This window comes from Antennarius striatus, chromosome 18, assembly GCF_040054535.1.
Source record: "Antennarius striatus isolate MH-2024 chromosome 18, ASM4005453v1, whole genome shotgun sequence".
In the NCBI taxonomy this organism is placed as follows: domain Eukaryota; kingdom Metazoa; phylum Chordata; class Actinopteri; order Lophiiformes; family Antennariidae; genus Antennarius; species Antennarius striatus.
In genome coordinates this window covers 15,926,734-15,939,466 of record NC_090793.1, presented here as the reverse complement: position 1 = coordinate 15,939,466, position 12,733 = coordinate 15,926,734, and the positions used below count along the sequence as shown (strand labels likewise).

The following is a 12,733-nucleotide window of genomic DNA, read 5'->3' as shown; positions in this document are numbered from 1 at the left end:
CATCCTGCTGGTTGTAAATACCAATTTTTTCATGGCTATCATTGAATATTTAAGATGAAATATTCAATACTTTTGTGCAGTTTAATTAAAGGAACACTCATAATCTACTTTTAAACTGAAGTTGTTAGAAATGTCCTATTTAATAAGCATACTAATATAGAATGCTGTCAATAAACCAAAGTATTCAATGTCCAGAATATTTGTGTACACAGTAATTTTATTTTTAAAGTCATGACAATTTAACTGTGGTAACTTATATTTATTAAAACACACCTAGTTGTGGAATGTTTACCTGTGTTTACAGCGCCAAGTAGCCAAAAAAATCAGTTATAAAACAAAATACACAAACAATAACTTATGTTAAATAAACTAGACAGTCATGCAGCAACATTTTTCTATGCAAAAATGTCTATAAGTTATACAGTATGTAACCATTGATGCCCTCAAAATACATATTATATAGTGTTCACATAACAGCATGGTGCATTTATACAGTACATGCTCCATCACTTAGTAGTAAGCGTCACGCTCAAGGGAAGATCTTTGACTCGATGAGAGCTTTTGTCACAGTCCTTGTTGAAACCCTCACTTCTAGTCAGTGTATTAATGTCCTATAATGACCTTCTACAAATACAGTAAACAATGACAGTGAAAAAACATGAAATCATACCAACCACATTTACTGGAGTACACACAAGGCGATCTACGGTCCCTGTGGCTCAAGTTTCACAGCTGACAAAACATTCTCAGTGATAATGGTGTGTCTCCAACATGACCTGTTCCTACAATGGTGGAGTTAGAACTAACTGCGGAAAACAGGGCGACCAGAATCGCTTGTCTTCTGCATGCGAATGTAACATTTTCAACACCCGATTGTTTTTAACTTTATACCATCGGTCGATGGTAGGATTGCACAAAAGAAGTTTGACAAGATAAACGTTTAAGGACTCATCAGCTTGAAATGTTATGCTCTGCAGCTTAGATATCTTGCACCCGGGTTCAGACCAGCCAACGTTCATGATTTGCAGTAGCATTGACAAATTAAAAAAAAAATCTTTATACATTGCAGTGCATTATAATAAGTTGACTATGTGTAACGTCCATTTGTAGTTCAGCATATTGAAATAGATTCAGATGAGCCTAACCGTCGGATCTCAAACTGTTCAAAAATGAAATGAAGGAATGAGCCTCAATGTTTCTCAGTGAGCCTGAAGCAGCAACAAATTGGTAACAAAAGATGACTGCACTGACATGAAGTAACCTTTGAATAACAAGCTTAAAATGACCAAGAGTTGTGTGTCACTCCTGTTACACCCACATGCCTTCAGTCATGACAGATTGCTGTCATAAAATATTATCTTGTAATAGTGGACCTGCAGGATATAGAGGGATAATGGATCTACAATGCCCTGAATGGTTTAACTCACTGGCTGCATTGAGATGTCTACAGACGTCAATTTGATTACAACCTTCGTCAATTTTGTTGAAGAAGAAAAAGGAAGAAGCAAACTTTTTTCTGATGAAAGAAGAGAGCCTACTCCTTCTTTTGGTGTTTCTGTTGTTATTGCACACAATATTCTCTAGGTCTAGGAAAGTGATCAAAATGTTCTAAAAGAGTTGGCAGTTCGGGGCCAGCTAGCTGCGTTGAAAACGGCTCGCAAAAAAATGTGTACGTCTATGGGTACGGACAGAAGGGCTGTTCGTCGGGTCTGAAGCCGTAGGCAGTAGCCGGTCGTCCAGGTGATGAGCTGGTCAGGTCAAAGGCGTCGCTGCCATCACTGGGAAAGAGAGAGTGAAAATACCTCAGACCGGTGAGACAGGGAACGGGACAGTCTCATGTGAGGTGGGTTAGTGTCTCAGAATCTAACCAGTCAGCACCTCATCATACCCACACCAACACAAGGTTTGATGAACACATAGAAGCTCTAAGAATGTTTTATAGAGTGTGAAACGTCCCCTGACTTATTGCAGACCCAGAAAACATATGCTGTGAACCAGCAGACATTCATCCGAATTCAACTCACCCTGCATGGTGCAGGTCTCCATTTTGAGGAGGCAAGTCGCTGAAGAAATCCAAGCTGACTGAACCGTCTGCCGGTGTGATTCCATCTAAACACACACATAAGTGAATTAAAGCCAGACACCACACTCACACACTTTTACTGTGGTTTCCCTCCTCAATTAAACGGACTGGAGTCTCCTCACAGTGACGTAAAACGCTCAGTTTTTGCTACTCTTTTTGTTTCTGTTCAATAGGGAGCAGCTGGACAGATATGGCCGTGCAGTGCCGTACAGCCGATATCTCACTTCTGGGGATAAAATTAATAAAACTATACAACAAATTTACTTGAGCAAATCATGTGGTGAATCTAATTCATGCGTGGGCCAGCCTTTGCATGCGTGTTTACCTGCACTATAGAACAGATCAGTCCTGTTGTTGTCGTTATCATAGAAAAATGGTTCTGAATCATCGGCTTGACGACTTTCAATCATATCCAGCCACTGGTTGTTATGGTAACGGAACTTCTCTGACTGAATCTTCCGGCCCCATTCCTCGTCGTACTCCTGGAAAATAGAGAACAAGTGTCAAACAAAATGTAACAACCTACAGGTAAGGTGTGTTCCGTCAGATGTAGTTGCTGTGTGTGTGTGTGTGTTTCCATCGGTGTGCTTTTCACTTACGGCAACTATATCAAGGGTGTTGTCACACACTTTTCTGATCTCAACATTCTTGTCATGCATCAGATCTATCAGGTAGGCAGGAGCCTCTAGAGAGAGGGTTAAGGAAACTAATTCTTCATAGGTGATGATGTAGGGCATTTCATTCTTGCCCCACCTCAAAGCAAAAAATATAAAAATTCAGATATTTCTACATCAAGCTGAAGGAAAATATGGTTAGTTTCTTTCATGAAAAAATATATCTAAAGCTTCCCAGAAACAGTTCTGTAGATTTCTCCTAAGAAATAAAAACACACAGAAAAATTCACTCATCTGTCAGGTATCCACATGAGGAGAGATGCTGAATCGGTTTGAAAAATCGAAATCTTCAATGTAGCCCATAATCTCATAACGTTAATGTAAACCCTATCTGAAAAAAGTGTTTATGTTTGAAAGTGCATGCCTGTGATGCTAAACTAGACAAAAGGTTGATTGCCATCCCTACACCTGTGTTTATCTGTTTAAAAAAAAGTTGCAGCAGAAGGGAGAAAGAGTTACATTAAATAATGGAAAACTTTCATTTTTCACACCTGTGATTCATACAAAGATATTTATTCATTTTTTTAATTTAAAACAGACATCCTGACTTGGGGAAGGATACGGGTGTCTTTGATGATGACGTCTCGTGTGGCTTGGTGAAACACCATCTGATAGAAGACGTAGACAATCTGACACACAAATTCATCATCCTCCTGCTGGGCTACATTCAACAGGCAGAAAAAGTTGATATGTTATTAAATTGATTCCTCAATCAGTACAGTTTTTTTCTTTTTTTTTAGGTCTTTAAAAAATATATTTAGAGATATTTCTTGCATTAAATAAAGTATTTAAATTCAGGTTTTGGAGAAAAAAATAAAAGAAGTGTCAAATGTTTCTCAGCACTTTTATATGAGAGCATACCAAAATCTAAAATTTGAAGGTCTGGATGGTGTGTGAATATTTACATGCTGTAAAAATTCTTGAACGAGTTCAAAGTTACAACTTACCGTTGAGTAGCTCGATAAGAGCGGGAATAATGCCAGATTTAGCCAACATGGCGGCGCAGGCGGCATCAGTGGAAACTGTTCCAATCATTATCACCACTTCCAGGATGAGGTCATCCTCTGCTGAGCCTAAGAATACACATGCAACATTCACCAGTGAATGTGAATTAGAACATTAAGTACAGTAAAAAAAAAACCCACATTCCCCTGTTGCTGTTGATGTGTACTCGCTAATCCGATTAGTACCTGGCTTGAGCCTGTCTTTGAGGTAGGGTACCAGGTTGTACTCCTTCAGCACCAACTCCCAATCAAGGTCAGGGATGGTGAAGTTGGCCAGAGTCCCCAGACACTCCAGAACCCATGCCTCGTCTTCATCTGCACGGATCTCTCCTGCCAGGTCACCGACATAGTCCTGACAGACAATAGAGAGCAGATCCTTTACTTCATGGGAAACTAACACTCAGTGACGCTACTGATGGTACGTGTGTTTTTGTAGCTCACTATGAAGAGGGGTTTGGTTGGCCCATCATGTTGTGAGATGTTTCTGATCATCTTCATCAGAAGGCAGTTTTTGTTCTTCAGAGCTTTCTTCATGAGCATCTTTAACCCATTTCCTGTACACAGAAGCACAAAGACGCTAACGCTAACGACAAATCTCACACGGATAAACTCTAAACCAGATAAACCAGAACTTGAATCAAGACTGAACTCCACCACCACCGGCTGACAATGTAAGACCTGTATACAGGGGGATGAACCAACAGCTCAGTTTACCTTCACAAAAGAGTTGTGCATTCTTTTTGTTTGCAGCCAGGTTGATGCCAATGGATATGACCTCGGCTTCACTCTCCGCCTCACCGCCGTGCTCATACAGCATCTGCATGAGCTGAACATAAGCACAATTTTACCTGTAGCTTCAGAATCGCCTACATCAGCGTACATGTTGAAGTGAATTTTAAGTGTGTTGATAGTGCTCTTACCTGAGGTATGCAGTCAGTGTAAGCAAACATGCCCTTGAAACAGTCGTCGATGCTGATATGATACAAAGTACGCATGGCGACCTGACGATTGTTATCATCGCCTACTTGACACAAAAAGTTTTCTTTAGTTTGACGCTGGAGGAAAACTCAGTGGATCATTACAGTGAAATAATAAATCCTGAAAGTATTTCAATATCCATTAAGTGGTTGTTCAGCCTGAAACTATATGAAGGATTAGCCAACAGACACTTGTCTCCATCAGTAAAGCAAAACTTTATTAACTTTATAGCAGCAGTTCTTCCATCACATAGCTGCAACACTGTCAACCGAGTCTAATGTGTTCTACAAGCATTGTAGACACTTTTGTTTGCTACATGGCAGTGTATACTATTACCCAACAAGGCGGTCAGTTTTGGTAATAATCCAACTTCAACCATCTTGGCTCGGAGTCCGGAGTCAAAGGAGAGGTTGAGCAGCAGACGCAGAGTCAGGTTCAACAGGTCTTCATTGTCACAGGGAACAAAACGTGCCAGTCGTGGTATAACATCCACCTCAGCCTGAAAATCAGAAAGACCCAAACAAATGGTGCTGAAACTCAATCAATTTCTTTCAGTCTCAGTGAAAATAACACATAATAAACACTGAAGTTTCTTCCAGTGTACCTCCTGCACCCGCCTGTTCCACCCACCATGTCATTCTTGTTCTCCAGGAAAATGGAGAGCTTCTTGAGGAATGAGACGACCAGGATCAGCAGCTCCTCGTTGTCCCTGTCAAGAACTTTGACCAGCAGACCGACAATGTTTTTATTCCTCATCTTCAGCTCTGTTCTTGTGTCTTCAGCAAGACTCAAAAGTAGGTATAGAGACACTGCAAAAGAGAAAGAGGATAAATTACAAGGAAGTAGAAACCATTACTCTAAACATTCTTTACTGGCAATCAAAATGTCAAATCTCAGAAATACTAATTCAGAAATACAACCTCTATTTCATGAATTTATGAGTTAAGACTAAGAGTATAAATAGTATATATATGATTGGAAAGTTTTAATGTACAATAATTTTGAAATCCACATTCTGATCTTAAACTGTAAAGATGATGCATCAACAAAAATGTAGTTGTATCCAATGTAAGAATGTTGCTAGGGTTACAGAGGAGTGACAGATGAGCAGACCTCGGACCAGCAGTTCCTGTTTAGGCAGAAGGCTCTGGTACTTTCTCATCGCCTTGTCGTGGTCTCTTCTCAGTGAGCTATCCTCCGGCGCTGACTCGCGTACACAAAAGAAACTGTCAAGGAATTCATGTTGTCATATTGTACAAAAACCAGGAAGTAAGTCAGGTAACATCCTGCAGCTCAAACATGAGAAGCAAATGCGTTAAAAGGATATAAGCTTTGCTTTTCTTGCGCAGGTCCTCACACCACACATCATGTCTCTTCAACTCATGTTCCACCACATTCAAACACAACAAACCTATTTTATAGTGAATCACCACAGCATGGAACTGGGAGAAACTGGAGGAGAGAACAAGATGGATGAGTGGAGTAGAACAGTCACCGTTACTAAAGGGATGTGTGCTGCTATGTGTGTGTGTGTGTGTGTGTGTGTGTGCTACCTGGAGAAACAGAAGAAGATGTAAATGATGATGGTAGCCAGGTCTACACTCTGTTTCCAGTCTTCCCTCAACACCCTGGCCAGAGCACCCAGAGCTGTTTCTACACGCGGAGACAAACTTGTTTTAATGTGAGCTCACGACCCTTCACCTTCCTCCTGGTGCCAAGCGGAGCGCAGAGCAGGTGTCACTTCTGCTCTATTCCTATTATTAGGAACTTTTTCTTGTTTAATTTAATCTTTTTTCCTTGTAGTATTTCAAACTTCATTCTTGAAATTTTTTTTTCTATCAGCATGATCATAAAAGTGGCCAATCATAAACCTGGGCTGTGCATTTGAAACAATTTAATTAGGAACCTACTACCTTTGTACGGATGCAAATGTTAAACAAAAGTGGCACCAGCCAAGAGGAAGAGGAAGAGTTAGGCATCAATTCAGATTGAACAAGGTTACAAGAGAGATTTCATGATGTATTCACTAAATGAATGCATTGCTGGTGACACTACTGGTTTGTAACATGAATGACTTCTATAAACTGTTCATCTACACCGAGTGTTTGCTACACAGAAAAATTAGAGCAGAAAAAAACTCCATCTTATCTTCATTAATATGTTTATATGAGCATGTAAATGGAGGTAAATGCATATGAGCTACATTGCAAAATATCAGGATGAGCAGGTAGAAGTGATGCATACCATTGTGTAGCAGCTCCTCAAGGTTGTCGGGGTTGCGGGCGAGCTGCAGGATGAGAGCGGCGCCTCTGATGGCCTCTGGGATGCCTTCATAGAGCAGCTCGACGTACTCATCCACTTTGATGATGCTGGCCTTCTCATTTAACTACACACACATACAAAAACTTCCTCAGAAGGGTACACACTAATAACGAGACACACGGTCCAAATGAACCTCAGTTTGACATTTTGAGGCTTTACTCCTCAAGTTGTTGGAAAATTAAATATACTGTAAATAATGAGAAATACTAAATCACCACATGTTACAGGTCTTAAATATGGAGTTGTTGGCATGCTGAAGGATGATCAGTACATGTACAGAAGAGATGTAGGATGCAACACATTGAGAAATGAGGTTAAACTGAAAAGGCAATGACACAGGAAAGAACGGTGCGTTACGCTGTTACCTCCATTCCATCAAAGGGTGTCAGATCTCTGGGTCTCACACTTCTCTTCTCTTTCTTCTCCACTGCTGACACAAAAACAAGTAATAGTTTAGGATTACAGTTTCTCCAAAACATGAGGCTCTGATTGTGCAGTTTAGGGTTTTATCAGTCGCTGCATATATATGCACTGACCTTATTATTAAGCAAGCAACATGTTATATATGGATCCCAACATATTTTTATGTGTTTTATGATATGAGGTTTAATTCTTACAGCCTACCCACATTGACATGTCAGTGTTTAGAACAATTAATGTAGCATTCAAATAGTTTCTATTTCAATCAGCAAACAGGAAAACCTGGAATGAACGACAAAATTTAATCAGAAGAAAAATGTTTTATTGAGCCTACAACTAAGGTTTGATGCATAAAATGTAATAAATTGACTAGGGTTAGGGTTAGGTATGTTTTTAGATTATCCACTCTAGAGCTTAAAGTCATTTAAAGCCATTCCCCGCGCTGTGATGTAGCTGCACTCTCATTTAATAGATGAGCTGCTGAGTCATAATTTTTTTTCACCGACACAAACTTAATTTCAGACTATATGAGGATAGGTATTGTATGTTCAAATTTTGGTGAACATTTTGACACATTTAGAATCCAAATTAGCAGTGCAATAATTGTAACACAACTCACCTTTGCCTTCCACTGGTGATAATTTTCTGTTCTGCAAGTAGTAGAGGAGGTGCTCCACCTCAGGCAAACGGGAAGCAGGGATGAGATTACACTCCTCCAACACTTTTTTGGCCAAAGCTTCCACATCTGTACTAGGAGAGAGACTTTTCACTCGTACACTGGAGGAAGAAAGAGAGGACGATCGATCAGTAAGATGACTGATAAATCTCAATGAGTAACCCAATGGGGATGTCATGGAGCCCTTAATCAGTAATCGGATTCAAAAAGAAATGCAATGCACAAATGGTTGTATAAATTAAGACACTTGAATGACTCTTTTCAAGTAGACAAAGAACAAGTAATGCAATGGCGTTAAGAATGACAGCTGAGTAAACTCACATCTTCTGTGCATCCCTGCGGTCGACCAGAATATGATCTCTGTTGTCGCCCGATATCAACGCCTCCACCCCATAGTGGACCACAAGGGCTTTTTCTGTGGGATGGACATCTAAACTGCTAAGAGTCACTTTCCTTTAAGTGAGGAAGAATATATGAAGAAAGAAAGAAAAAAAATCATCTTCAAGAGTCCACACATTATCATAAATTAATGCAGCCCTTAATAAATTGTAAATTAGGGAAATAGTTTACATGTACTAGACTGACATGCCTGACTACACGAGGAAACAATATGTTGATTAATGCAACAACTGAAGTAATCCATTTAATACTATGCAGTCTTTAACCGCCATCAGCATTAAGTTAGGCATTAAACACGTTTAATTCACGCATATTTCTTATCTATTATCTGGATAGTTTCATCTACGGTCACTCAGCTCCTACTATAAACTGTGTCAATACAAACCAGCTCCAGCTCCTCTGTTTCCTCTGACAATCACAGTGTTCACAATAATTAACAGTTCACTGTGTAATTCTAATGTTATTTATTATAATATAATAATACCTAAATAAGTGAATATATGTTATGGATTTGTAAGTTCTTGTGGATACTGATGTTCAAGTTTAGGCAAATATTATACAACTACAAAAAATATGATTTAATAGTTAATATATGAACAATAGTTGATCAAATGATTTACACTCTGCAGCATTCGGATGGTTTCAAAAAATACGTGTATGCATAGAAAGGTTTCTCCTTTGTAGATGAAATGTATCTACATGATATGTGTATATATCGTGTTTTATTGACCTGTATGTATATTGTTATCACGCCGACGCGTCGCGCTAGCAGCGAATGTCCTCATTCATGATCCACTGACGTGACGTCACTGCCGCCTTGGCTTCGTCTTACCTTTTGAGGGAACGAGCATCATCCTGCATCTTCCTGGAGGCAAACGTGTCAGCTTAATCGTCTTTAATAAATATCTTCCTAACTATAAGGACTCTCAGTGCTTCTTGCTGCTTCTTCCTTCCTTCTTCCTTCTTCCTCTTCTTCCTTCTTCCGCTGCTGCTTCTTCTTCTTGTTCAATGGCGAAGCGCGATTGAATGTTGAGGCGCATTACCGCCATCTATCACGGTGGAGTGTATACCGAGTGATGAACTTTACATTAAGAATAAGAGAAAGAACAACGCAGTCAGAGGCTGCAACATCCCGCGACACCCCTGAATTCAAAAATTTTACCTTGTCCATTTAATAAAAGACACATGACCCAACATGTAGCTGGTGCATTCTATTTGTCATGAGGTTTCAGAGATGTGTACCTAAAAAGGTATAAAAGTGAAAATGTGACCTTGACCTAGTTTATCAAGGTCAAGGTTGTGATCTAATTTTCATACCCTTGCCTCCCTGAATAGAAAGCCTTTTGTTACGTCTTTCTGTCTTATCCGGTTCCTGAAATATGCGCAAAAATATCTCAGGATAGAAAATATCTCAGGCCATAGATCAAAGCTCTAGCTTTGATCTATGGTCTTATTCACACTGGCCTTCTCCCTCGTCTTTCTATCTTATCCGGTTCCTGAGTGTACAAAAGTTGAAATTTGAGAGTAAGAATAAGAAAAGGACAAGAACAAGATATAGAATAAAAATAAAATAAAAATAACAATAATAATAATAATAACAATAACAATAATAACAATAATGTGTGTGTGTGTGTGTGTGTGTGTGTGTGTGTGTGTGTGTGTGTGTGTGTGTGTGTGTGTGTGTGTGTGTGTGTGTGTGTGTGTGTGTGTGTGTGTTTGTGTGTGTGTGTGTTTGTGTGTGCAGTTGTTTGTGTGAGTGGGTTGTTATAAGTAAAAGCGTTAGTATGGATTTGGGTTTGTATTGGAAGAATAAGAATAAGACCTGTCCGGTCCGGTCCGGCTGCCTTCCTTGTGTCTGTTTGTGTTGAATACGAATGTTCAACTGTTCGGAATTTAGGCTCATAGCGCTACCATTAACCTAAAAAAGAATTGCTTATTTTTTCATGATTAAAAAAAACATCCGGCCAGTGTCCTTCAGATTTATTTTTTACCAGTTGTACTGATAGTGATGGTATGGCCCCAACAGAGCCCATATTCTTCAAACCTGTCTGGATCTACCTGAAGAGATGGAACCCACAGAAGTTTCTTTAAAGCCAAAATGGTTCCAGAGGTAATAAGAGTGTAAATACATGCATTGAGTACAATATATTTTTGATTATTCATTAATATTCTGTAATTATTATTCTGCATGTATTTTTTGAAAGTCTGAATGTTTGACAGCAGAATAATTTGTAAACATTTCCCTGAATTCTTGCTAAGCAACAATGGAGGATTATGCTGTGGTCATACCAAACAGGAGGCAAATTTTCCATGTGGCATGATTACATACAAAATAAATGCAAATCCATTCTTGTTTACCTCAGGATGAGTTGCATTCACTTTGATGAATGCAACTTCACATTCACATTTTAAACTTGTTAGTACTTTTATGTTGGAAAATACCTCTCACTCCCCAAAATATGTTTTTAAAGAATAAATTAGTCAGGCCAGGGGATTTGTGATAAATTACGCAAATACAATGCAAAGCCAGACTTTGGTAATTGGATCAAAACAATACTCTGTAGTTTGTCAGATTCAAACTATCAGGAACCAGTGAGGCCGGGAAGGATTGCGGACACAGGAGTAGACTCAGGAACAGAATGGTAGATGTGATATTTAAATGTAATACAACAGGTTTGACGAAAAGGTTCACTGCACAATCAGGCAGGGCTTTGCAAAGCAAACGAACAGTCAGGGCTGAGGCGAAAAATTCAGGATTATAAACATAGATCAGAGATCGGTACACAAGTGGGCAGAGAAAAAAATTCAGTAGTACAAGTGACTTGGAAAGACTCGCATGGCTCAACACACACAGTTGACAACAGATTGGCAAGCAAAGCAGAGGTGTTAAAAAATCTTCAGGGAAAAACTTGATCAAAAAACAGGGTTGGTACTTAATACAGCAATAAAAGAAACATAGAAACATAGAGACTCTCAGGCTAGATGTAGCTTAAAAATCCAGGATGATTAATAGAGTGAAGGAAAATGAGGAGCTGTGAGCTCTGGAGATTGGCTGCCTCACCTGTAAATCAATCAGTAGACAAGGCAAAGACAAAACCTGGTGTGGATCCAGCAGTACGATCCAGGTCAGAAGACTAGCAAAGGTGGGTAGTAGCCTGGAATGTGACTCCAACAGACAGATGGAAGCACAGGGCGACACCCCCACCTCATTAGTCTGTGAACTCACAGGAAATGTCCTGCTTCAGTGGGTTCTCACAATTTATTCATTGATAAAAAAAAACAAAGACAACAGTCACACACACACACACACACATACACACACACACACACACACACACACACAAACACGCACGCACACACACACACACACACACAGATATGAAAGGCTGGAACACAGAAAAATATGACCCCAGGCTCAACCAGGACACAAGATAAATGGTACATGTAAATGTGAGGATTGTGACCCAAGTAATGAGTCAAGTAATGAATCACTCAAATATATTTCAAGTATTTTAATTTAGCATTCTATCGCCACGAGATCATAAGTAAAATGATTAGTTCAGGCCAGAGTAGTACAACTCATACATATATTACATATATGTAGGACAAGCGCAGCTCATTTGTTTAACTTTACTATATTGCAGGTGCAGAAACAATACATCAGTGACGTCTGCCTCAGTTCATGGGTGAAGCAGGTGTGTGCAGTATGTAAATACCCTCCGGAATGCACACAGGCATTTATTCAGTACAAACCACAGTTAAACACTGTCCATACATGTAAATTATCTCACAATTTACATATCCACATGTGAATAATAACCCTGCATGTGTATGAAATCTAACACCGCTGCTGGCCTGATTGATGACAATGACCAAAAAGAGAGTGGCTCATCTGCATAGAGTAGTCTGTTATTAGCCTGCTTATCTCCATTCATGACATTATCAGCTGAAAATGTTTACGTGTGTGTGTGTGTGTGTGAGTGGGTTGTTGTAAGTATTTGCATAAGAATGGATTTGTGTTTGTATTGTATTGTATTGGGTCTGTAATTTAATATTAGAGTACTATCATCACTAGACCATAAGTAAAATAATTTGTTCAGGACATGGTAGTAATACTCATACAAATTTTCAGTCCCCATTGTATGTTATTGTACATTTACTAACAAAATGTATTATT

At 39.3% G+C, this 12,733-nt stretch overlaps 1 protein-coding gene across 2 annotated transcripts; it reads right to left on the bottom strand.

Annotated features, from left to right (window-relative positions):
* Window positions 1-217: 217 nt before the first annotated feature.
* On the bottom strand, window positions 218-9,526 carry LOC137611852 (kinesin-associated protein 3-like). Of its 2 annotated transcripts, none has more exons than XM_068339981.1 (20): window positions 9,389-9,526; window positions 8,479-8,610; window positions 8,101-8,258; window positions 7,427-7,491; window positions 6,984-7,125; window positions 6,293-6,392; window positions 6,067-6,191; window positions 5,853-5,951; window positions 5,370-5,548; window positions 5,076-5,238; window positions 4,682-4,782; window positions 4,476-4,587; window positions 4,203-4,315; window positions 3,948-4,113; window positions 3,705-3,830; window positions 3,320-3,418; window positions 2,683-2,768; window positions 2,409-2,565; window positions 2,025-2,109; window positions 218-1,778 (listed from the first exon to the last, which is right to left on the bottom strand). In XM_068339981.1, exons 1-20 carry the CDS (start codon window positions 9,415-9,417, stop codon window positions 1,676-1,678), a joined length of 2,340 nt encoding a protein of 779 aa, XP_068196082.1. In that variant the 5' UTR covers window positions 9,418-9,526; the 3' UTR covers window positions 218-1,675. The 2 variants fall into 2 exon arrangements, with proteins under 2 accessions (XP_068196082.1, XP_068196083.1); XM_068339982.1 differs by having other exon boundaries at window positions 7,427-7,488.
* Window positions 9,527-12,733: the final 3,207 nt, after the last annotated feature.

What these genes read in the sequence shown, in the direction of transcription:
- LOC137611852 (XM_068339981.1), bottom strand. Translation starts at nt 9,417, where the DNA reads ATGCAGGATGATGCTCGTTCCCTCAAAAG. An exon ending in CACCCTTTGATGGAATGGAG is followed by an intron (nt 7,126 to 7,426) that starts GTAACAGCGTAA and finishes ATGTGTGTGTAG; the next exon opens with TTAAATGAGAAGGCCAGCAT. An exon ending in TGCACAACTCTTTTGTGAAG is followed by an intron (nt 4,316 to 4,475) that starts GTAAACTGAGCT and finishes TTCTGTGTACAG; the next exon opens with GAAATGGGTTAAAGATGCTC.